The 26,798-nt window shown below is 35.1% G+C and overlaps 1 protein-coding gene across 1 annotated transcript in view; it reads right to left on the bottom strand.

Annotated features, from left to right (window-relative positions):
- Window positions 1–1,953: 1,953 nt before the first annotated feature.
- Window positions 1,954–26,798, bottom strand: part of TTC39B (tetratricopeptide repeat domain 39B) — a 70,677-nt gene continuing 45,832 nt past the window's right edge. Inside the window, exons 3-19 of the mRNA XM_056513872.1 lie at window positions 25,982–26,086; window positions 24,825–24,956; window positions 22,955–23,031; window positions 21,760–21,827; window positions 19,727–19,791; window positions 19,462–19,567; window positions 18,103–18,168; window positions 16,460–16,568; window positions 15,565–15,632; window positions 15,418–15,477; window positions 14,957–15,118; window positions 13,889–13,980; window positions 13,484–13,604; window positions 11,497–11,608; window positions 8,194–8,311; window positions 6,989–7,105; window positions 1,954–5,725 (exon numbers count right to left, since the gene is read on the bottom strand). Of these exons, the coding sequence (XP_056369847.1) occupies window positions 5,629–5,725; window positions 6,989–7,105; window positions 8,194–8,311; window positions 11,497–11,608; window positions 13,484–13,604; window positions 13,889–13,980; window positions 14,957–15,118; window positions 15,418–15,477; window positions 15,565–15,632; window positions 16,460–16,568; window positions 18,103–18,168; window positions 19,462–19,567; window positions 19,727–19,791; window positions 21,760–21,827; window positions 22,955–23,031; window positions 24,825–24,956; window positions 25,982–26,086 (1,675 nt within the window). The 3' untranslated portion in view covers window positions 1,954–5,628. The remainder of the gene's footprint in view (window positions 5,726–6,988; window positions 7,106–8,193; window positions 8,312–11,496; window positions 11,609–13,483; window positions 13,605–13,888; window positions 13,981–14,956; window positions 15,119–15,417; window positions 15,478–15,564; window positions 15,633–16,459; window positions 16,569–18,102; window positions 18,169–19,461; window positions 19,568–19,726; window positions 19,792–21,759; window positions 21,828–22,954; window positions 23,032–24,824; window positions 24,957–25,981; window positions 26,087–26,798) is intronic.

Here is a 26,798-nt window from a genome sequence, read left to right as displayed (position 1 = left end):
TAACTGTTTATCTCCCACAGCCACTCTGAACTCCCCACAACACATTTCACTTTCCCTTTTTTTTTCCTTTTCTTTCAACTCACAAAAGCCTGATTTAAAGCAGCTTCCACTTCAAAGATTCATTATGAAGTAGACACAATGATTGTACTATTATTAGTATTACTGATTGCAATAAATGAAGTTGCTTCCTCAGCATATGACTAGTCTAATAAAATTAATGTAAACTATAGGAAGAGTACTTGAATTTTATGTGCATTTTATTAAAAAAAAAAAGTCTAAACTTTCTTCAGAGTGTACAAACAATTAATAGCAGGTGAAGGAACATCTGGCATTCTCCCATTGCCAACAAGAAGTTTTCAAGGCTCCTATTAGTAAAAACTAATACAGATGGATTTGAAGCAACTTTACTGGTATGATCAGAATTTGGAGATTTAAGCCATGCATCTTTTCCAAGTAAAGCCTGAGCATGCATATTCTACACCACATGAAATTTTAAACTACAGGGAGATTCCTCTGTAGAATACTGCTTACATAAGTTCTTCAATGAATGCTGTACAAAACCTCTCTTAAAAGAGAGAGAAACAATCTAATCAACGTGGGCTGGGTGTTAGAAATGAAAGTTTTCTATCTGTACTTGAGTATATTTAGGCACCGTATTTTGCCTGTCTATAACCTTGAGCAAAACTGTAGTGAAAATAAAATCATACTTAAATTCATACTACCCTCTTTTCTACAACCGAATTTAATTCTGAAGATTACCTAGTGCTCTGGAACAAATTAAGCCTAACATAAGCTATCTAAGTAGCATTAACCTAATTTTACATATCCCTCCACCCTGACTGTAAATACTGAAGTAACATGTTATTTAAGTATGTCAATAAAATTATCCTTGTGTACTCTTATATCCACTTTACAATAAGAAAAATGGGTTTTGAGGTCCACATTTACATGCTCAAGCAGGCGAGAGCATTAACCTCTGAGGAGGGGTTTTAGTAAAACCTTAACTTTTGCCACAGTCATGTGACATGAACCCTGAGCACTCACCATGCTTCAGTGGCACAGATATTGAATCTGGCCTACTGTAATTTTCATGGAACAGAAGACCTGACAGAGGAAACAGAAACATTTCCTACTGCTTATCTTGTTTAGGTAAGTGGCTAAATCTAGGAAGGTGCCCCTACCTGGGATTACTAACTGACATGTGCTTCTCTACAAACTTCAAGTACACACATACACTACTACAAAAAATAAAGTATTTAATCTTTTAATCAATAAGCATTAAATTTGTTATGCTAACCATGGACTCTTGACTTTTTTTTCCATGAGGTACTCTTCTATCAATTGCAAAGAGCCACACTTTTCCTTTATGAAGCCGTCCTATAGCGTTTATTACCAGATTAAGGAAAACAAAACCAAACCAAAACCCAAAACACAATTTAAAAAAACCCCAAAACACCAGCAGCACAACCGCCCCCACCCCCCCCAAACCAAACAAAACCCTGCTGTAGTTTGTTTTGTATTTGCTATCACATTCAAAAGACCTTTTATTCACTCAATAGACCTTGAAAGCTTTGTCCAACCTTTCAGTCTGGACAGGCTGTATAAGAGCTCTATGCCTAAGGGAGCATTTTTAAACTAGAGATCAGGTCTTTTTTGATGATAATGCTTTGGTAATTCTCAGCTGAAGGTTCTTGATGTACAACTAGAATACAGTGCCAAATTAAGCACTCAGTAGCACAAGCATATGTGATTTATTCCTCTGAAGTGAAAATCTACTCCAGTGCATCACAATGAATGATGTAGAATGATTCACAATGTAGAAATCTACATGCTCTTTAAACCAGAACATACTTCATTCTTCATTTTCTATTTTTCAGCCCACATTGTTTACTCATCAAGTACCAAATAAAAACATGTGCAAACCTCAGCAATTAGAAGCAAAAAGACTGCAGCACCAGGGCAAATATAAACATTCTTTGTTGAACTAGGCAGTGTAAGAATATACAGAAACAAGACATGAAACATTAGGAATAGTAATAAAATGACAGCAAAGTCTCAGCTGAATTTGTTACAAGAAATTATTTGTTTTACACATTATTTTGCAAGGTGTTTTAGAAACATAACAAGATCTGATTATTGTACATTTCTCTCGCCATAAAGTGCTACATACAGCTGCTACTCCATGTGTATTAGAACAGATATGTAATCTTGCATCAGCTTTCTTTTAACGTATATTTGCTTTCAATTTCTGTTAAAAACTGATGAATAGAGACTTACAAACCATAGTACAATGATCTTTCAACAGATTAAACATTTGATTGATATGTGCAGACAAGAAGTTTTTTTGTACTAGTTCCTAAGTAGGCAATTCTTAATCAAATAGAAGCTCTGTCCTATAACCAGGCTAATCTATTATTGCTTACCTTAAAAAAAGACATCTATTATCAGAAACAACTAAGTGACCTTTTCTCATAATATAACTGTAAGCTTAGCCTTGCTTGCTTAAACTAACAAATTAAATTTGCTGTTGTATATATTATAATTGCTACTATTATCAAGAGAGGCTATAGCATCATAGGTAAATGATCAGCTTTGCTTAGTTAAGTCTCAGGACAATATTCAAAATTCCCATGGAGGATAAGCATGTGCGGTGAATGTTAGAAACAGCAGTTAAGACTAAATCAGAGCTGTATTTAAGGCCCAGTACAGAATACAGCAGATTAAAAAAAAAAAAAAAACACCAAAAAAACAAAAAGCCACAGACCGTTTGTCCGAACTCTTAAACAGAAATCACTTAACTCAGACATAATGTCCTAAATAATACTGCATCATTGATGCATTGTGTCAAGGAGACATGCACTTTTCTGCAGCATTTGGAAAACTAAACATCTCTTGAAGCCATGTGGAGACCTACCTTAACTGAAAGGTTACAAATCACTCTCACACATTTACATTTCCACTGTTAACAACCTGGAAAAAACATCCAGAATAAAGCTTAAAGCTAAGAATCCTGATCAATTAATCAATCTTTCTAGTAAAGTTTGGAACAGCAGCACAGAAAGGAGACAAGCTCTAAATAGCACTTAATATTGGGTCCTCAAAACACTACAGAGGATACTGCAAATTTGCGTTGATGAGCCTGTTCTCTGCAGGAGTGCAAAAAGGCCAACCCCAAAAGAAACACAGTATAACATACACCGAGAACTAATATTACCCTTGGAAAGCTGAAGAAAGTATTTCTTTTTACTCGCTCTTCAGTCAGTAACATCACTCATGGAAAAAAGTACACTGCTTCTTGAAATTTTGCACTAAATTTTGAAAAGATCAGTTTCATTCTTCATATTTTGTTAATTTTGATTTCTATCTCAAATCACCCATAAAATATTAGCTTTAAGATGCTCCCCACAACAACAAGAGATCAGAGACTACATTGTGCTCTGCATTGAGAGTCTGTAGTCCCAGTTATAACTCTTCTAGAGTGTATTACTCTTGGAACTACAAATAGTTCCAAATACTATTTGGAACACAAATTACAGAAGTTTTACTGGCAATTGTTCCCATCACCTTCCACAGAAATATGAAGCAGACTCCAATCCACTAATCAGATTGACCAAAATAATCCTAAACTGAACATACAATGCACACAGATGCATTAAAAGTATTTCCTGAAAATATATGAGTTTATGCTCACTACAGTTTATACTCATATATATAAATGGGCAAATCTTTAGCAAAGTCAGTTGACAGCATATGCTAAACTCTACTTCAAAGTTTAGCTATAGTCAACTAAATATATTTGAAAATAAGCATGCTTATTTTATCAGTAATTCAGTGTCTCAGGTATCTAAGCTTCAAACTCACATGTGTATTAATTTTACAAAATAACTTAGTTGGACATTTACAATAGGCACAAATCCAAACCAACAAAGAAAGACTTTGGATCAGGTTTCCATTTTGAAAGACCTGTTATGTTTATTTAGCTAATATTTTTACCTCTTACTTCTCCTGGAAATATACCACTGTATTACAGAATTATAAGCAATTAAATGACCCCGTTATTTATAAGTCATAGAAGAAAGCTGTGTTCTCAGTAACCTGAGAATAACTGTTATAGCATTTAGATTATATTGACCATTTAATTAGAAACTTCAGTTACTCATTCACTGAGGACATTTTTCACCTATTTCTTTTGTCCTGATTTTGCCTGGGTAGTAGATAAGGGCAGCAAATCACACACATGAGCATATGTACTATGAATTTACTGTGGAGAAGTAAATATACCAGATAAAATACAGAAATGGTAAGTTTTGCAACAGCTAGTAAAAGAATATTATTTGGTATATATTTAAATAAAAATCAAATATATTTTTATTTTTAAGAACAGACAGCTAGAATCTGTGTATCTAAATAAATGGGAAATTCAATCTGATACTGCTGTTTGCGTATAAGCATGAAAATAAAAATGCAGGTATCACAATTTTACTGCATATTTTTGGTAGAAATTAGACTAGAATATTTTCTTATATTTTCTTAACTGCAAGTTTAAAAATGGATTCACTTTTTGATGCACAACCAAGTTCTACATTAGGAAAATGCTTTAATCCACCAATTTTTATTTACTTTGGTTAGGATCCAAGAACAGAGAATACCAACCAGGGTGCTAGTCTACAAATATTAAATGATCCCTTCAAAAAGGTAAAGAACAATCCTTTCTCCAGATCCATGACAGGGAAGATGGGAAACAATCAGTTTCAGTTGTGCCAATAATTATTTGGGGTAGACATCAGACAAAATTTCCCAGTCTTTTATCACTGGGAAAGACATTCTGTGTAAGTTCCAAAATGAATGTTCTCAGTGCTTTTTTTATTTTTGTTAGACAGGTGAAATAAATCTGTCAGGAACAACTTAAGACTGTTGATTCTACTTTAGAACAAGAACATAATGTCCTTTGTAGCTCTACTTTTCTACAAGTGAAAAATATCCCCTGTAAGCACTTATTTTGAGTGAAACAGACCTGCAAAGACATTATAACTGTAGCCCTGCTTAGCTTCATCTGAAGCCCTGCTTAGCTTCATCTGACAGAGTAAAAATATTGCACTTCAGACAGATTCATTTTGTTCCCAAAATGAAATTAAGTCAAAGATGGCTAATTCTTTCCTCTGGAACACAAATTTCAGAGTATGGTACGGCAAAAAATGCGGGTAAGGTTATCTGCAGACATTGCATTTTTGTTCCAGAGAGAAAAATAGTCTCAAGTGTACTGCAGAAAATCAAACTTTAAAAAAATGCAGAAATTATCACCAATTCCACTGCATCACCTGCATCTGCTCTTATATAAAAAAAATAAAGTATTTTCATTAAACTTTATTGCACCATCACCTTATTTTTTAAAAATATCCCCCATTCAAGTCAAATATTAAATTATTTTTATCAAACAAAATATAAGGTCTTCTTTATAACAGCATGTAGATACAGTATAGGCGCTATACAGAAAACATCTAAAGGAATGATATACATCAAATCAGAAGTGACAGAAAACAATCATTACGTTCCTCTCTATGATTAAAAAAAATTGCAAAAAGATTGTGTAGGCTATTTATTATATGCATGAAAAGCATTCCTCCTCATTCAAGGTGTTGAAGCAGGTGTCACCTTCAAGCTGTCAAGCGCTGCATGAATTCTGAAATGCAACCTGGACTCCATAGAGTATTCCTTGTAGTTGTTTCTGCAAAACAGACAACTTCTTTTGAGAAAAATGTTTGAATTGGATTGTTTCTACTTCATACGTTTGTAAGTTAACAGTCCTTATTCTTACAACAGGAAACAGAGGTTGACACACAAGTGAGTTATGAGACATTTAAAGCTATATCCACAAATTGAGCAAACAAGATTTAGACCGGTACTAATATTAAATGTCCTGACAATCTGAACCCATGTCTTAGCATCTCTTTCACTTATCTTGATACTTTTAACAGCTCTACCAATTACTGAAATTTGCTGTGAAAAGACAAGTCCAAATACTACAGAAAAGGGTGTTACTAGAAAATGTATGTTCCAACTCAGAACACAATTCAGCCAGAGTAATAAACATAGTTACGGAAATCATATTCTGTAAATCTCATCGCCCCCAACACAAACAAATAAACAAAACCCCATGAGGGTTCACTATTACAAGACTGGCCTACTTCTCTGTAAACACAAGGGGCATTCTATCTCATACCACAATCCACAGATGATGCAAATATGCTGCTCTACAGTAAATTAAACCTCCAACTGGTCATCTGTGACAACATGTGAAAGGAAAAAGGGGCATGGTCAGACTGGTGTACTGGCTTTTACCCTACTCTTATGAACACCTTTAGTGGAGCTGATTTAATTCCCACAGCCGCCCTCTGGGACAGAATGGTACATATCCCTTCTCTGGACTCTCCAGATTTCTCCAGGCAGCAACTGACAGAACAAGAGGACACAGTCTCAAGCTGCGCCAGGGGAGATACAGGTTGGATATTAGGAAAAAGTTTTTCATGGAAAGAGTGATGAAGTACTGGAATGGTCTGCCCAGGGAGGTGGTGTGTGTTTAAAAAAACGTCTGGATGTGGCACTCAGTGCCATGGTCTAGTTGAGGTGTTAGGGCATGGGTTGGACTTGATGATCTTGAAGGTCTCTTCCAACCTAGGCATTCTGTGATTTCTGTGAATTCTGTGAATCCCATGCATGCAGTGGACCTTCAGCACCTCTGAAGCCCACACAAGAAGAAAACATTTTCCCCTCATATTGTGTCTTATTAGAATCTGTCTACTCTACTGTGTCTGATGTTTCATGAAACTGCAAAATTCAACTATATTGGACAAGTTCTGCAAATCAAGAACAGAGATTTTTAATTACTTGTATTTTGCAAGGAAGCTGTCAGGAAGAAAAAACACATGCCTTCATTGCTACAAATACACATCTATTCATAATGTACAAGGTGATAAAAAACCCCACTTACTTTGCAGTTTCTATGTATCTTATTGCTTTTTCTCTCTCATCCTGTTGTTTGTACAGCAGACCCAATTCATACAGCGTGAATGGCACCAAGTAACTGTCATATTTTATTTGCTTCTCACTAGAAAACCAGAAAAATACAGAAATAGTTACATACAGCCCTGTCTTGAGTGACTAGTTAACTTTTAACCGCCTGTAACAGCACTCAACCAAAAAAAACATTCTAAAGCCATTTTTACTGGATAATTCTGTACACACTGATAAACAGTCTTAAAGGACTATAGCAGCCCTAAAATGTAGAAAATAAAGCTGAACTAAATACAGGTACTCAATTCACCAGGAAACTTCTCCTCTAATCCATGCAAAACATACACTTTACGAAGAACTGTCGTCTTTAGATTTTAAAAATATCTCAGCTATAAAAGCCTGCGCGTTGCCAACTACCTCCTGAAAAAAATGTTTCAGGAATAGTGTTCCTTTAACTTGCAACCAATCAAACCCCTCTGCCCTGTAACTTGCACTGTACTTGACTAAACTCACATGGGATCTTAGAAATGGTAAGAGAAAACAAGAGGGCAAGAGAATAGAAACACACATAATTTTCAATAACGAATTCTATTATTCATTATTCTAAATCACTTGTTAGAAACAAGTAAACACATGCAAATACGCTTCTTCAGCCCAAATACTAAAAAACTTATAAGAAATTTTCAACTACAGCTAGTACCTGACTCATGTTTTGTATAGAAAAGCTATTACAGCTAATATGGATCTGACACCTGAATATCTGTAACACAGGAAAAAAATCAGACTTCAACTAAAACAAGTAACAACAACTTCTCATCTGCACAGGGAAGCATTAACTACTGAAGTACTAAATAGTGAATTTAAGAAAACAAAAACAAACAGGAAACCGATATGAATTGTCCTTACTTACAGGTAGCTCTGCAAATACAATTCCAAGTGTATTTGGGCATGTTACCTGGCAGTTTGATTTATTTAGCCTCAAACACCACATATATAAAGCAACAGTAAGTATAAAATTGCTACAGAAAAATACAAGCAAAGTTTTCTGATTCTCTAACTACTATCAAAGGTATTTTAACTAAATGCAATGTTTAATTATTCAAAATTCTAACATAACAGCTGCAACAGAGGTATCAGGAATGTCACCAAAAGCTAGAAAATCTATTTCTTTTATTTTTTTACCTTTGAATTACTTTACTGAAACATAATTCAGCTTGCATGAGTCTTCCCAAGTGTTTCAGGCAGAGGCCTTTCAGTAGCTGCAACATGCACACATCATCCACATAGTATTCATTGTGATCTAACAGTAAAAGTGAGATATGTCAAACATTTTGAAAATACCATGAAAACGAAAATTAGATTTTCAGTAGGGAGTATGTATTCAGACTCAGGATGTTGTTTCTCATGTTCTATACCTCAAAATGTACATAACCTTCAGGCATGATTTAAAATACTGTCTACTAAAGAAGATGTATCCGTGACATCTGTATCTTTCCCTCAAAAGACAGACAAAGAAGAAGTAAGAAGAAACTGAAACATCCAACAAACAGGTATAAACTTCATTAATCAAGGATTAAACAGTCATTAATTAAATATATTTCTCTACTTAAACAGACATTAATTAAAGATTTCTTACTTGCAATAGCAAAAACTACAGTGAGACAGAAACCATCACATTATCTTAACAGCTTCCCCTGTTACAGAGCACTGGCAGACCTCCAGTAGCACTAGCAAAATAAAAAAACCTGCAAAACCACACCATGACTCTTACAGAACTCTTCAGAATAATCGTTTCGCCGTAAATTCAAGAAACCATGTTTACTAGTAATTTTATCATCTCTAATGTTTGATAAGCCTTAGTAATAGTGTATAACATTTGAAAAATTCAATAAAGTATTATGTTCAATAGGATTAAAAATACCAGATGAAAGAGGGTGTTTGAATCAATTCAAAATTTACTTAACAAGTGTGATCCTTTTTAGTTCCCTTAGTTTGTAGCATTTGCTGGGTACAAGGAAGGAAAAGAAAGGAAAGAAAACACATATGGATAGACAGATGGCACTACATACATTAACAATTCAGGAAGCAAAACACTCTCCCTTCAGATCATGTTGTTTACAACTAATTACCAGCTCTCTAAGGTCACATTAATTTTTCCTTAATAGTCTGCCAAAGAAATCCTACGTAAACAGTTCTGAAACATGCAAGACAAATTCATTTTAGGATTCCGCAAAGTGCTCTGCCACCATGCTCAGACTTACTTCTGTCTGTGTTGAAACACAGAAAGTCTTGCTAGATTGTAACTGACAGACTGCGCTTTTAGTGACAGTAGAAGTGCAGCACATGAGTACTATGCATTCATTCTCTCTAACCTGTTTTGCTAGGCTAAAGCATTGCATTCTGTGTGTCCTGAAGGACTCATTCACTGAAATTACTGGGGGCACACACTGATGTCAGTAAAGGCTCACCAGTTTCTAACAGCTTCAACTACTAGTCTTATTTCCCAAAAGAATAAAAGCTATTATGCCCAAAAATTAACACTAAATTGCAACAAATGCACAGGCCAATTTAACACAGACAACCTTGCAATAAATGTGGGAGAACCATCTTAGCAGCTTCAGTGCTCTACACCAAAGGAATTATCATTACCAAGACAAAAAACAAGAAAAAAATATTTTTTTTCTTTAAGTTACATATCTCATTTTAGATATTGGAAATGAAAATAAAAAATACCCTGAAATCCTGTGGGGAAAAAAAAGAAACCAGAACCCATCTCTAATTTCTTTCATTTGTTCTTCCTACCATCTCTATTTTCAGCTCCAAACAACATAAAATTTACTTTCAGTCCTTGAGAGATTCCATGCTGTGCCTATTCATGTGAAGGAAATAAAGCAAAAACAGTTCTAAGAAGTCTCAATCCCTAAGTGACCTTCGTGTATAATCAACACCCTTTTTTCACAGCACCTTAGCTATCCTTAGACATTACTACTACCAAAAACTGTCTCTTAAAATTATATTGTAACCTTGTCACACTCTGCTAGCAACCTTAATCACTATTTTTTAGGGACTCAGCAGTAACTCTGGTAATCAGAGCCTTTATTTTCACTGATCCCATATTTTTAAAAGGAGATCAAGATCACATATGCAAAGTCTAGAATAAAATTACATCTGACAGAAGTTATTACTAAAAAAAGACACAGAAAATACATACATTTCCAGACTATATCCTATTTGTAAACAGTACTTCACTGTTACAACTGATAAGCACTTCTTGTACAAACCTCTGCACAAAACAGCCCTGGATTTCCAACAGATTCTGCCAGAACTCTCCATGGAGCTCAGAGAATTACTTTATTTGCAAATATATCACTACACTTTTGTTTTACTATCACAACAACCAAAAAAGGAAAATACTTCAGATTTAAGAGGCACACTACTGATTCTGCAGAAAAGAGAAGAGCAACACAGAAAATAACACAGCCATGCAGGTTACTTTCATTCCATTTATCATACAATCCAGATTTGACGATTATATGTCATATATTTCTTCTATGTCCCTGTATAATTCCTTATGCATCGCCTCAAGTTATACTTGAGTATGAGTAAATCATACTTTGATGTATCTTACGTTTCAGAATTGCTATTTTGACCACTGGTAAAACTAATTTGCTGAATTTTTCGTAAGTCTGACTAAAATCTGAGTTCAATATAAATTATTTTAGTGAATTATAATTTCAGAAGTTTCACATGCAAAACAGTAATATTTATTCTAGAAAAATTCAAAAGAGAATTCTACAAAAAAAAATCACATGACAGGTGAAAGAACCACCCTGATAAAAACAAGTACTTGTGCAGTAAACCAGTTGCAATAATTGAATTTAAATTCTTTTAGGGGTAAGTTATAGGCTGATTCTCTAAACATTACCCCAAGATGTAAAACCATGGTCAAAGTTTATTTGTTAATTTTGTTAAGTATGTTACATTTTACAACTAGCAAACATGTTTTATTTTGCCGGAAAATAAAACAGAAAACCAGACTAATTTGTGCATAGCACTTCATCATATCTTTTATACTTTGTCATATTCTATGCAGCATGTGTCCTCTTTAATAAAGCGTGATGTAAATTGGTTTAGAAAAAATATTTTTCAGACTTTGAAGACATTAGCAGGCTAGGGTTCAAGAACACTCTCAAAGACAAGAAAAACTAAGCTAGACCAGTTATGTTCCGTAACTAATAACTTCAGGTCCTTGAGTTTTCTGAATTCGTCTGCAGCATCAATTGAACTTCATAAAGAACATATTGAAGAATTACCCCTAACTTTCACGTGGGTCCAAAATTTCCATACTTGGACTTAATTAGCACATCGTCAAAGCCAACATTGACTTTGCATATTCTGATATTGCACAATATCAGAAGATAGGAGAATATAAAAATGTCAGCATTTCTTACAAGATTATTAATTCTGCCTTAATTGATCACTTACTAGTTTCATTTTGTAGAGCAGTTTCTTCTTTTTCAATTGTAACCAGTAAGTTTTCAGTGAGGTCTGCTCTTTTGCCCACAATTGCAAATCCATTCCAGACATACATCATTTCCTGATTAAAAAAACAACCAAACCAACTAAACAAACAAAAAGGTAAGAAAAACTCACAGAATTGCAAAAATATTTAACTAAAGAGTGCCTCTGAGTAGGCTATTGTGGAACATTTCTGACTATATAAAAACACTACCAAAGCTTTTACTACAAAACATCTATGAATAGGAAAGAGAAAATTACACTGAACATGTGTTGACAAAGCTAACCTGGGTTTATAAGTTTTGATGCCTTTTAAATGGATTCTGCTATCATGTATTTTTGCAGATCTTCAAAAATTAAACCAAACAGATTTTATCAGGACAATTCACCATCACCCACATAACACATCAGCAAAACTGGATGTTTTAGGTTCAATTTGTGGCCTTAGCCACATGAACTAAAGGACAAACTAAAAGTATTTTCTTTCTAAAGGATGATAGGTACATTTGGTCTGCATTTGAGTGTGTGCTTGTATACAGAGTATACCTGTGTAAGTATGCACCCAAAATCACACTCTTGTGTGTTTATATATAAAAATATATATACAGAGTAAAACTGGATAAAAATGTTTTACTGGATAAAAATGTGATTCCAGTAGGCGCAACCAACATATGATTTCATTATAATTTCTACAAAATCTTGTTGGAAAAAAGCCAAGGCAAATCCTGGAAACAAATCTTCCCAGATGCCTCAGTACAACACTAAGCAATAAGCTTGTTTTGATACATTATTACACTGTAAAACTTAAGGAGAATGAGGGTTAATGCTAACCAACAAGGAGCTTTGCCAGCACCTTTACCCAGTCACCACAAACGAGAGTATCATTTATTCTACTGTCATTGAAATTACATCTCTGAAATATGAAGCGTAATGTCATTCTGAAGCTGATACAATATACTGGTGAACTATTTCCACTTGTATTTGTACTGTAAATATGTAAATTTTCAGACAGAGAAAACATCTTGCTCTATCAAAGTCTGAAACGGTGTTATTAACATCATCAGCTAGATCATGCTAGATTTATTTCAATGCTGCAGTCCTGTCTAACTTATAGCTACTGAAATAAACCATACACTGTGTTTGGTTATGCCTGATCCACGATGAAAAAATTTCTAAATTAAAAGATACTGGATTTGACATCAAGACCAAACATATATACTCACAACTTATAAGCACTCTGCTGTACAAGCCCAAGACAAATTTTACTTAGTCCTCTACATCAATTTAATATAGAATTAATTTTAGAACTGGTGGATTAGCTTTCTTTGAACACCTCTTTCTGTATCAATGAGCTTTAACATAAGCAATTCCTTCTTGAATTAGGTTTTTCATGTATGGTTGTTGGTAAATCATGCATGTATAAAGGTTTTAACATACACATATGAAAAGCTGCTATGCACCTATAGACAGACTGTGCAATACTAATGACTCTGATGTTAAAATATGGGAAATTACAGTAGCATTCATAAAGTATCTTTAACTTCTGCATGTTTTAATCAGACTCAATACAAGGGAAAAAGAAAAAAAAAACACAACAAAAACCAACTACCACTCTTCATCTTCATCAGAAAAACAGAAAGTACCAAAGTACTACTTAAATTCCTAATGAGTCTAGAAGACAAGGGCTAAAATTATGCCAACCTAAAGAACATGAATGCAGTTTTCTGTATGCTGAATTTTTCACATGAAAAGCATGTTTCACGCTGCTGCTTAGCTGATAATATGATCCAGTCCCTAATATTTTTCACAAAAATCACATTGCATAAATGCAGTACTTCTTTAAAAAATTAAAAATGCAGACACATACTGACAACACTATTTCTTCCCTGTAAAATGAAGTATACTGATTTTTTTCCCTTTTTGAAAAGAATAAAAACAAAGCATGAACAACTACCAAGGCAGGTAATATCAGCTTCACTGGCTGAGGAGATGCATAGCGTCGAGCTTTCCTTACTGCAAACTTCTCCGTAGGGATAGATTTTCCTGCAATTCTCTGTTTTAGGCCATCCACTTGTCTACAAGAAGGGAAAATGGAAGTTGTATATTGGTGTGGGTTTTTTTAATCTCATTTGAGCTACAAAGATTTACTATTTTCCTCTGAAATACAACATCTTAAAATTGTTTTACACAATGGAGACCAGAGCTGTAGGATATATCTTTGCTGATAAAAGCCATTCTAATGCTAAAGGTAAAGAGAATAAATGGAAAGACATAATGGTTATAAGCAAGAAGTAAGTCACACAAGACAAAGACATGGGGGGAGAAAGAGTGCACATTCAGCTGCTTTATAAAAGTTTACCTGAATAAAGACACTATGTCCTCACCAGTAGTCTTCAAATCATCCTCTGAAAGCATACAGAGAATTGCTGCCTTCTGGAATACATATATTGCCTGTTTCAAAAAGAAACAGCAACAGATTACCATACCTAATTTTCTGTGTTTGATCAATACATTAAAGACTCAAATCTCTCACCCCACTTGCTGCAGCAAAGTGTTTCCATAATTCTCAAGCAGGTAGAATTATAAAAGTTTAGTATGCCCTTTGTCACATAACAGTTTATGCTGTAATTTTATTTTAATGTATTATTAATATATTATATTAATCAGAAAATTAAAGGTAACTGTTCTAAAGTCCATCACTGTTATTACAGGATAGATTAGATGTAGATACATGCTTGAAAAAAAACAGAAGAAAATATCTGAGTACTGATTCAAGGAAAGTTTAATAACCGGGTTTTGCAGAAAAAAACCCCAAACATAAAGACACTTGCACCTCATGTTGAATATACTATTCTTTTCCTCTTCTGCCAAGAATTAGGTGTATACCCTTTTTCATTAAGATAATAACAGAATAATCTATAGAGGAACAGACAATAATAAATGTTATTGTAAAAGAATATTGACATGTCATGCTTGGCTCATACTCTGAAAAGCTTTTTACAAGGAAAAGGTTATTTGATAGCCCAGCTTTTCTTGAGGTCCTGTCTCCAGCAGCCTTTCTCATTTTGTGTCACAAAGCATCTATTGAGTAGGTATGTCTGTTATAAACATCAAACAGTTTCTTCAGCCAAATTTTACTAGTGAGTGTTAGAAATCGACTTGAGAGACAAGTTTACAGTTTTCCTATCCCTCTTTTTTCTCCCAGTTCAGGTAAGTACCTCCATTTTTGGAGGATCCAAGGTATTGCTGCTTATGGTTCTACTTCTTCAAAACATTAAATAAAAATTCATCCTTAATCACCCAGTTAAAACATTTTGGTGCCATTATGTCTTTCTTATGAGGAAGGCAAACATTACACTTATTGTGCAAAATGAAAAGTAACTTTAACTGTAGAGACCACTGGTATATCACAGCAATGTCCATTTACCTTAGACCACCTGCTCTCTTTGCTGAGCAGGTCTGCATACCGATATGCTTGAAGCCAGTCCTGCTGGAAGGTGTAGCACCACATCAGCTCCCAGTAACAGAGATGATGAATCTGTTTCCACTCTTGCTGGGCTGCTATGCAGTCTTGGAACCTTAACTGTGCCTGTGAGTGTTAAGAAAGAATGATGAAAACTGGCTCAATTCCAGCTCCATGTGAAAGCAATCTCTAATTACGGAGGAAATTCTTACCTAGCACCCAGCTGGAGAACACCTGACAAGTAAAATGAGATAAACTTCCCTTTCAGTTTCACTTAGAGAGAGGGCTGGAATCAACATTGACAGTGAATGTGAATAGGGATAACAGCATACTGATCAGTCCAACTGACATGCAGATGAATTAGCTATTTTTTTCCCCCCAGGCTAAACACTAAATAAAAACCTTAGAAAGAAAAAATGACTTACCTTTTCAAAATTTCCTTTCAGTATATCTATTCTGGCAGCATAAAACAGAATAATGGAACCCTTGAAAAGAGATGAGAAAAATAACCAGTTAGGAGTTTGAGCTTAGGGAAGTATACTTCTGTTACAAAATTTATTAAAAATACGCACATTCGGAAATTTCTGGAGGTAGGGTTCAAGGAGACTGTCTGCTTCCTGAAGGTTGGCTTCCCCTGTACCTAGGAAACATAACAAACCAGCCTCAATGTACTTAAAAAAATCCATGTTTCATAGACTAAGATTTTGTTTTCAAATCATATTTGATATATCAGTGGATGATTGCTTTATGTGAAAGCAGGATTATTACATCACACTGTGTTTCTATAAATTCTTGTCCCAAAGATACTGAGTACTTTAAAAATACTAAATGTCTGTAAGTAGAAACAGACTAGAATTATAGGAATATTTTTTAGACTGTTCCATTATTGATCCTAGTTATATTTGTAGATCCCTTTAATTGCTTTAGCAAGTCAGGAAAACATTGTTCAGCTGCCTTTTCTCTTAATTTTGAACTCAGTAATGAAATACAAGTGATACTGGAAGAAATGAAGTTCTCCTTAATTTCCTGATGAGCCAGAGGGACAAACACTAAAATACTTAAATATTAAAGAATGTGAATATATACAGCAAAGAAGCATATAGAATTAATTATGACTTTTACTTCTAAATGGCAAAAGCAATTAATTCTGAGTGTATAGGCCTTTTTTCTGGAGATAGTGTTCACAACATCTGATGTTGATTTAGGGATAATGACTTTTCTGAACTTAATACTGTTTTGCAACATTTTGCTGTTGAGATAGTCCTGCAAATGGAGCAAGATGTTGATATAATGCTATCTACCCTCACTGCTTCTGCAGACACAGCTCTGTTATGGATATTAATTTTAAATCATAATTAAGTATACAGCAAACTCCTATTTGGCCACAATTTTGAAATTCAGTTATAAAAATAAACCACAATATCTATAAGGTGTAGCATGACTGTAAAGCTACACAGTGGGTCTCACCAAGGATTAAGGAGACGTAAGTATGATAAACCAACAGGGTGAAAGTACACAGAATGGCCCTCAAACTGCTGCCAGATGCGCCTTCCCGTAGTTGGCAGAGGCCCAACTCCTAAGAAATATCACAAACACATGCAGAATTAACTATGAGTATACAGAGTTATTATTAATTTCTTCTGGCTAAAATTCAGTTTTCCTTTCAGATGTAAGTATTTCATAGTTCAGCACTTATCTCAAATCCAACACAACCCTCTATCACAACGTTTCTGTCACAGCTAACAGCACTCAGGAAGAAGACTAATCTAACTCTTAATAAAATCATGCATTTCAGTGCTCTGGTGAAATGGGAACACCACATGAACCATGCAGACACACAGGTCTCCAACCCTTCCCCATTATGTTCTGACTATGAGTCTTCCGGAATAACATCCTTCAACCTACGTTCAGTGGGAAACTCTCCCAGCTGTTCCAGTGATACTTGTCGGTGTGAGTCTCCCTTCACAGAAAACTCTGGTTTATCCTCAATTCTCTTCCATCAAATCAGCCACTACTTTGAGGTTCTAACCAAAATAGTACCTCTGCTGATACATCAACGTCTAAAGACAAATCCAGATGCATGGAGCCTTACACAGCTCTTAACACATGAGACTTCCCTTATGCTTCTGTTTAGACCCATTACATAACATCCTGTTTGGGCAGGGTTGAGACGAGCTCAGAGCCTCCTGATCAAAAGCAGTGACTTCTCAGAAACATAATTTTGTCTCAAAACAAATATTAGTAAGTCAGTTTTACTGCATACCAACCTGATGAATCATAGAAAAATTTAACCACCACACAAAAAACTGTGATGATATTTCAAAATCGTTCCTTTTCTTTCAGCCTTTACTGCACTTGAGTCAGGGAAAAATGTGTATTTTGGAAGAGCTCCAGCATGAACCAGGTTTTTCAGAGGAAGAAACAGAATGAACAGATCCCTACTGAAGTGTAATTTTACAACAGGAGAACCATACTGTGGATAATCTAACAGCAACAGGACCATATAGCGACTGTAGCACTAATAACTTGAGTTTAAGTCATGTACAATTCTGTGGGTTATTTCATTAGGGTTTTTTGCTTGAGTTTTGTTTGGGTTTTTTCATTTCTTTTGGGTATCAAAAAGAAAAAAAAAAAAAACTTACAAAACAAGCTACAATACAAATATTTTTCTCATACATGAAAAAAAGATGTACCTAGATTCCAGGATGACACATGATATTCAGAAATTCTTTTTTCCAAAAAAATGGGCTGGGATTTCGGGTGGAAAAATGTAGAACTGTGATTCTTCCCTCAGTTACCAGTGAGGAATGTCAATTTCTGAGTACATCAACTAGAAAAGAAAGCTGATATCCTCTACTTAAGGATCAGCAAAAGGAAAGGAAATTGCATTGGCAAAATCTCTTAAGTAAACTAGTAATTTCCCATGGTTGTTACAGAGTGAGGTATTACCATGTGTTCTTTTATGCCTGAACAATCTAACCCATTTATCTTTTTAACAACCCTAAAATACTGGTAAACAATCAAGATTATACTTATAGTGTGGAATATATGAATCCATCCAGTCTTTTTTCTAAGAAAAAGATTGAAAAAGCAAGTATCAAATCAAATACCCTATTGCCAGAAAATCCAATAAATTCCAAAAGTCGGAGGATCCTTCCTGGTAAAAGTGACAGCATCTGAAATACATTCAAAAATTAAAGGATAAGTAAAAATATGGAGACTTTGAAAAGGAGTTCTATTGGTACAAACATTAACCAAAAAGGCCAGCTACATGTTAAATGCTATTACACATTAGTAAAAAAGTAAAGTGCAAAAGAACTTGAAAGTAAACATGCATGCTCAGAATTCTGATGACCATCCAGCAAGAAAATACAGAGAGTCCAGCTGTGCTTCTTTTGATGCTCTATCTTCAGCTGGTCAGAACTGCTTGAAAAACGTGAGTCATTCTGAATGAAAGTCTTGTCTATTTTAGTATTCCTTAAAACCTACAAGTGTCATCTTCCTTTACCATTATTCCAGCTTATTGGGAGTCTCACAGAAGCTTGTTCCTTCTCTGGGAGCACTGAATCAGCAGATCAGCAAGTACAATGGTTTTAGAAATACTAGCTGTTACTATTATCCTTTAGCCCTCTATTATAGGTATTTTTGTTCCCTCTGTAGATGCATCCTCCACATCCTACACATGGAAAATGTACAAACACCATAACCATCTTTTCAATGAGCATCAAGAAGCAGGTCTACTTGAGGGTCAGTTTTTAGAAAGCTCCATTCACCCCCTAATACATTCTGTCCATCAGATACTTTTTCTGTTAAGCCTCCTACTGAGAAGACTCCATGAAGAATAGGAGAATTCAGAGCACTTATGAACACAGTTGCTTGAATTTTAAAAGTCTGGTGCAGATAGACCTCAATTCTTCTGATCATACTCAAAATTTGCGATCTCCAATCTAGAATGATACAGAAATTATCATACTGGCAGAAATCAACTTTCACCATTGCCATGACAGACGTGAAAAGGAAATACAATTTTCTTTTGCACAAACTCGGTAAACTACTGCTTAATCTTCTAACTATAATTATCTATGTGAATCTAGAGTATGCCACTGAATCAAAAGAACAGGATATATGGGGGAGATAGAATTAAACTGTCCCTCCAGATATTCTGTAACCACAGCATAAGCATCTTTAAAAATCCTGCTACACACAGGTAGATGCAACTGCTTTTTCTCTTCAGAAATAAATACAATAGTTATTCCCAGATAATAATATATCCATGAAAGCATGCATGACAGAAGCTGGCTGCAGATTTCATACTGCATAGAACCTACAAAGCCCATGTCTCTATTTAACAAATGTTTAAATGTTAAATCAATTACAGTACTGTATACACAAAGAAAGACAGTACTGGAGAATTATCCCAATGGCCTTTCTGCAGTAGAAGAAGTGTCTTGGCTTGCAAGAAGTCATACCAAGTTGAATGCTCCAATTCCAAGTTTTACTCCTCCTTCAAACTGGTAGTACGTTTCATTTTTGCTTTTGTTTGCCTGAGTCATCTGTAGCACCTGATGACATTCCCTTGTGACAGAAAAAAAAGGGAAGGAAGGGGAAACACGACATAGAAATTATATTAATGACTATGATTGACACAAAAACATTCCTTTCTATTTTGTGGGCGTTAATGCCACTCTAACTGCTTATATTAATGCTGAAGCCAAATGTTTTCTAATAGCTTACTTGTATATTTGGTAACTTGTCCTAATTTTGAGGCCACCTTTGATAAAGTTGATCATATTTTCATCCTGGAAGAAGAAGATTTAACTGTAAAATATTGTGCATTCATATTATACATTACACATACATAAAAAATCCTCCAGCTACATTTACATTTATTTATAAGTTAATGTCATAGGAAACATTGAAAATGTTTTTTAGTTACTAGATCTGTCTCTAAGACTGATGTTAACACTTGCTCTAAGTTGTCAGGAAAACATTTCTTTAGTGCATGTTACAAATTTTAAAACTGAAGAGAGAAGTGAAAGAGCAAGTCAGAATGCGTTACTTTTAGCAGAATTTGCAATGTATATAAATGAAACAAGAAAGCTCTCCACCAGATGGTGCTGCAGGAACTGTTTTGAATATTTGAGACTGGTGATTCTGACATAGGATTCTGATAAGGAAACCTACAGTAACTGGCAGAAGACAAAATGAAGAATCTCCTGAACAGATGAAATTCCACTGCTGATCAAAAGTAACAACATGTATTATTCAGTTTATGTACTTACTAACCTCTAGAAAAACCAAAACAAAGCCACAATGTACTTATCATCAAAACTAGATTCCTGAAAACCAAGACCTTATCAGTTCAACAGGATGAATTTTTTTTCCTCCTAGAGTTCATACAAAAGGGGAACATGTGCTGGCATTTCAGAAATGCACATTTAAGGGACAGTATATATACAACGTGGAAAATGAAAAAGCACTGAAAAAAGGCCTCAGAACGATCCAGCGAAGAAAATTCTGGCTTCTATAAAAGGATCACCATTCCAGAAGACCTCATCTGTCTTGTCTGGACACCCAAATGCAAGTGTTTCAGTATAAGAATTCTATTTCCCTCTGAGTGTTTACATTTTTGTTATCATAACTATCCTAACACGTATCATGGTCAGCGAAAGATAAAAAAATATAGGGCAACACAGCCATCAGCAGAGAGGGGTATTACAGTCAAAAGCAATGCAGATTGGTGTTTTAGAGAAAATATACATCTAAGGGATTTTTTATTATTTTATACAGTCCTAACTCATTTCCTTCAACAACTGTTTAAAAATGCTTTTCATGGTTAAAACAGACTCTACTGACCCAACAAAAATAAAGAGGGCTGCTTTCACATGGTTAGTAAAGGAACAAGCCAATTATAGGAAAGACTAGCATTTCATTAATAGTATTTCCTGACACTTCTGCCAAATACTGTATCAAGTAGTTTATAAGTATTTGCCAAAGGAACTTAATCTGACCTTAGTATCTATGTGCCTCATTTCTTTCTCGTAAGTTATACTGGAAGAGATTGTCTAGAATATATTCAATAAGTACTTGTTAAACACACATGTTAAAAAGTATGACAGACTACTCCTGTTTTCAGTAATCAAATTTCAAATTGAATCTGAAAACTCTGTAGCATGAAGTCCCTGAACCACAACCTAAATCAATAGTACCACACAGTATAAAATACCAGATCCTTCTGAGCTGAATTGTTACCTCAGCAATCCTAAGGCATACCCATTTTATAAACACTCATTACTATATTATTGCTGACCCCATGTGCACAGAGAGCAAGACTGAACTGGAAATTACATGTGTGTACCAGCTGAAGTTTTGTTAGTTGGAAAACATTCTAGCCATCCACGCAAAAAATGATGTGCACTTTCAAACAACACACTTCCTCATACCTGAACATACTTTTATACAGGCACTGGACACCATCCAAAATTTGCATCACAAAATGATTTGTGATGCAAATCATTTAAACAGATCACCTTGTGTAACACAGTAATGCACCTTAGGGTGATACCTTAGCATCTGAATATCATCTTTGGTTATTCATACAAAGAGAGAACTTTGCTGAGCAGCACAGGATTTACCACACTTTCAATCACTGCCATAAAATAACATTCACTAGCAAAAGCAATTGGCTTTAAATATCACATCTATTGTTTTACAAGCACTAATCTCTCTCCATTACACTGTCACACAAAATAAAAAATTGGCTTTACCTGCACGAAGGTGAGAGCTGCTTTCTGTAACAAGCATTCAGCATAGCAGATTTCAGCATGCATTTCCTCTATGTAAGAAAGAAAAGTTATTTACTATCAGCAAAGTCATTGTCAATACTGTCTTCTTGGGGTCAATGGAACAAACAAAATGCTTCCAAGACAAGGAAAAAAAAAAAAAAAAAAAGCAAAATTCTGCTGTTGCCATTTTTATAACTGCTGAGTAACAGCTGTAACACGCAAATCCCAACAGAATTCTTCTCCTTCCCTTTTTCTCAGACAAAAACATTGTCAGAGCTGACCTCAGTTTATGGCAAAAGCTACTTGACATACTGGTAGATGGTCTCCTGTATTTTTTATTGATTCTAAGCTCAAGAGCCCACAGCAAGTCAGTCTTTCAGCCCTCCTTTCATGTCTTACAAGAAATTTCTGTAGATGAATGGTAACTCTCATGGAGGTTCAGGCTTTTCCTACATTCACTGAGACATTATGAACAGGTTTTCACCAAGTCATGCTTAACAAACTGAAAGCTCCAGGCAGACTTTCTGTCTTCATGCATTAAGGTACATTTGATTTAACACACATTACACGAGTTGCTCTGCACCCATGCTGCAAGACCAGCCACATGCACAAGGCTGCTGTATGTACAGTGCATACGTGGTGAGTTTGATGTGTCCAAGTATTAAAGAGGATTCTTGTGCCAGGTTAGAAAAAAATGCATACTTGATTCTGCCTGAATCAGAAATAGGAGATCAGCATTTTCAGAGCCATGAACAATGTACTGATACCATTTCCCAAAACACCTTAAGGCAAAACAGACAAGCACAAAACTTGTTAATATATTCAGATTCCAATGCAACTAATGACAAGGACGTTCTCCACCGCATCAATGATTCTTAAATTTTTGGGAGCTGTCTTAAGTCAAAAAAAGGAAATTTCCCTTCAGTCCTATAATGTGTTGTGAAAGGCATTCCTTTCTTACTTCATGCATGCTCAGAGACAAAAAAAAAATTAGGCTGAATTCTCCACTGAAGCTTTGCATTCAAATTAGAAAAAGAAGATTATATACATGGTTTGTATGTTTATTACTGTAAGACACTAGTCAAATCACAGAGTTAAGCCTATTTATACACATTGGTAGAAGTAATTTTGAGCTGTTTCCACTTTTTAATTTTAACTGTATTATTTAATCACTTACCTTCACTCAACTGATCCACTGTCTGCTTAGAAACTAGATTGGATAAGGATTCCACCACTGTGCTTCTTTTCCTGAATCTAAATAAGTTGTGCATAGAAGAAAAGAAAGCCATACATTTCAACACAAACCTGAATTTAATTACTGGAATTCATAAAAATTTCTAACCAAAATTTACAGAGAGTCTTATCAAAATGATCATTTGTCAACTGTTTCAATTCTTTCAGTAGTCTAAAGACTTGTATGTCCCTAGGCTAAAAAGCCTATCCAACATTAAATGCATGCTTTCAACCTCAATTCATCTCCTTTAAATGTATGACAGCTTCAACTCCACCACCAGTCACCAGCTGCAGAAGTGTCTCTGATGCTGGGCAAGACACTTGAACTGGACTTCGAAGTCTTATGAATCGCTTTTTTCTGTTTCTTAAATTTGCACTCAGAATTAGAATGAAAAAATTAAAAGGAGCTCTGTTTTCAACATAAATTTCAGTATTTTAGGGTGGTTTATGCCAGATAAAATGCAAAACCATCACACACTCTACTTCCAAGAGATCTCAACTGTATATGTTTTAATTCCAAAAATTAATTTTCGACAAAGAATTACAAACAACTCAGCTTTATGAAGAAGCTAGAGAAACAATTCCACATTCAGAAAATGAATGCACTCTGTAAGCTAAGGTGTCACTGATTATAAATACTAAGCATTAGCTTATCATTTGTTTATACTACTCTTCACATTGACAATTGTGGGATGCTGGCAACAAGATTATGGCACTATACATTCACATAATGCAAACAAGAAAAGAATCAGTTAGGGTACATGTAGTTACAGTCTTTTGAACGTTTAATTGACTTTCTCTTGCATTTTTATGAGTTTTTCAAGACTAGACCAGAATATTTATGAATTAAAGTTTATATCCTGCAGAGATGAAATCCTGTACTGCAGCTGTCTAGACTGGAGGGAGATCTAATCTTCAGACACACTAAACAGCATTTTCAGATGAAAATGCAAATTGACAGCACACCTGAAAAAGATGCAGAAACTGCTGACCCCTTCTCTTCTTCATATCTGATAATGTTTTCTTGTTTCTTTTCTTTTTTGCCATGGCTAAGATGATGTTAAATGTCTAAACTAATATTTGGCTGTCATTTCTTGGGAGATCATTGTGATAAAATATAACCTATTCAATATTATGAGGAACCAGTAAAGAGAAATAATTTCTATTTTTGTCAGAGGTTTGCGAAAACTTTAGCTTTCACAACCCATTTTCTATTGTTTTTTTTGGTATTCAAAGAAAGACCTGAAGCAAAATGTTCAGTTCAGATAATTTCTGATATGAATCATAGCTCTTTAATTTTAAGGTAAGCTAAACACATTGGTAACAATAATTAAAAAAACTTAATTGGTTTTCAAAAGAAACCTTAGTACAAGCTTAACTGTATCAGACTATTGGTTCGACCTTTGGAATCAACTTTTTTAAAAAGACTGTTTTCATGCTGGGAGGAAAAATTCAAAATAGAGGCCTTTAAACTGTTGGAGAACAGTAAGTCACATTTGTCAATAGCTCAGATAGTTCAATCATGTAATGTCAACTTCTGTTTAGGTCTACACAGTGAACCAACCACTTAACTAACTTTACTGGTTATCAACACTCACACACAGAATACAGGACAAGTCTGTTGTTTCCACAATATGTGGAAAAAGCTTCTCACCAGTAGTAACTGTGTAGTGGGACTTACTCCACCTTTATAAATTTAAGCCACTATCTTACAGAAAGAGTCTGCTTTAAAAGCATACAGAGAACTGGGGTGTTTCATAAAGAATGCTTGCTGGGTTTAGTATCTCATAACAGTTGGACTTGCTTGGGCTTACCTTTGGCAGGTTTGCAAAGCATCCTTCATTGTAGAAATTCCCATTTGTATATCCTGCTGTTCAAAGGTCATTGCAGCTTGCATAACTAAGATAGTGCTGTATCCAAGTGCATGGTACATACTATCTTTGGACCTAGGGAAAACATTAAGCAACACTTTACACTGCAATACAAAATTAAACGCAGAGGCACTTGTATTGATTTGTGAATAGACAGAAGAATTAAGCAGGAAAGTAACAGACCTGAGAATATCACCTAGTAATATCATCTTGCAATGAGCCTGAATTTAACTGCAGCTGATTTTAAGAGATAATATCCCTGGCCTACAGTCTTCCTCGCTTGAGCCCTCCAGAGCACAAAAAGCAAACACTTGATAGCTGTGTCATCCATCTGATGTTTCATTTAAAGCTGTCCTTGAACTTGTTCATACAGCACCAACACATCACTCTTAATCCATCCTTACAAGCACCAAACTGGAGAGCAGGAACATTCCTCCACTCTATTAACACAGGCTACATACCCCGCTTGCCAACACACCCCTCCATAGCACGTGCTCCTTTCAGACACAGACAGAAAAATGGTGGATGGGATTAAGATCTCAGTCCTAAAGATCAGCCATCCAGACTGCCTCCCCGCAAAGTCACACGTAAGACAGGTTTCACCTGTGAACCTCTCCATATTCTTTAATTCCCTGTATCAGCACTGCCATGCTTTTCTTCTCAGTGGAAGAAAGGCAACAGGGGGACAAGGAGAAATAGTCAGAAGATCGGCAGATGAGCTTAAAGATAAACACCGAACTCAAACATAGTATGAAACACTACAAAAAGAGTATTCTGGAGTTTTGTTCCAGCTTTTTTGTATTGTCAAAAACAGTTTCATTGTGCAAATTATTTGATCAAAGACGCACTGAATAAGGTCTTGCTCCGCAGCTTTTCTCCTCTGTGTGAATGACAAGCTCACGCATAACAAGTCAGTGCTTCATCAACAGTTTTTGAGATGGTTTTAATGACCAAAAAAATAAATAAATAAACCCCAAATATGGAGAAATGCTTTCATACAAAAGAGAATAAATTAAAACTACTATCTTCAGAGGCTTTAAATAAATCTTCCAGCACCAAATATTGTCTGTATACAACAACTTCAGAAATAACAATCTTACCATGGACGAAGTAGTTCCAGTGCTTCAGAAAACTTATTGTTTAGAAATAAGTTCAGTGCCATTGAACACTCTTCAAGAGCACACTTGAGATCCATCTTGGATGCCCTAAAAAACAGATTCTTAGTTTACTCAAACTGTAAATATAAACAAAAAATAAAAAAGAAGCCTTCTCCTTATGTAACACAGAAGGTCTTTAGCAGTGATTTTGTTTTATTTTGTTTTCAAAATTTAGCTTTTCAGAACCAAATCATGTGCTTAACACTTTATCTATGTTACAGATGTACCCTCTGCCTATTTAAGTGATGTTTATGGTTTTGTCCTCCTATTCTTATCAGAGAAATTCTCAACTTATCACTGTGTCAAGCTCTCAATCTTTCCCATCAGTACAAATGCTGTTCCAGACTCTGTATTCATATCAGAATCTCAAAAGAGGTCACAAGACAGTATTTTCATACAAAAAAAGCAGAAAACAGACAGCAATACAGCAAACAGATATACTACAAATAGTCCTGTAAAAATCTGCAGATATGCCAATAGCTTTTGTTCATCCTAATTCACTTCAAGTAAAAGCACTTGCTTAAGCAGAAGCCATCTGAACAAACCCATTCTTTGGCCAGTTCTGCCTGAAATACTCAGGAGCATATACTCACAAATTATTCTATGGGCTCAACTGGGGACAAACTGACAATCATGGTAGTGATGTACAGCTGGAAGCTACACCAATATGCACAGCTGGATCTTGAAAAGATAATCTCTCTACAGCTTTAAAACAACAGGTTTAAACTAGATAATGGGCTTTCTCCAAGTAAGGTTAAGC

This window comes from Oenanthe melanoleuca, chromosome Z (assembly GCF_029582105.1).
Source record: "Oenanthe melanoleuca isolate GR-GAL-2019-014 chromosome Z, OMel1.0, whole genome shotgun sequence".
NCBI lineage: Eukaryota > Metazoa > Chordata > Aves > Passeriformes > Muscicapidae > Oenanthe > Oenanthe melanoleuca.
The sequence above is the reverse complement of the archived record's forward strand: the minus strand, read 5'-3'. Positions and strand labels throughout refer to the sequence as shown.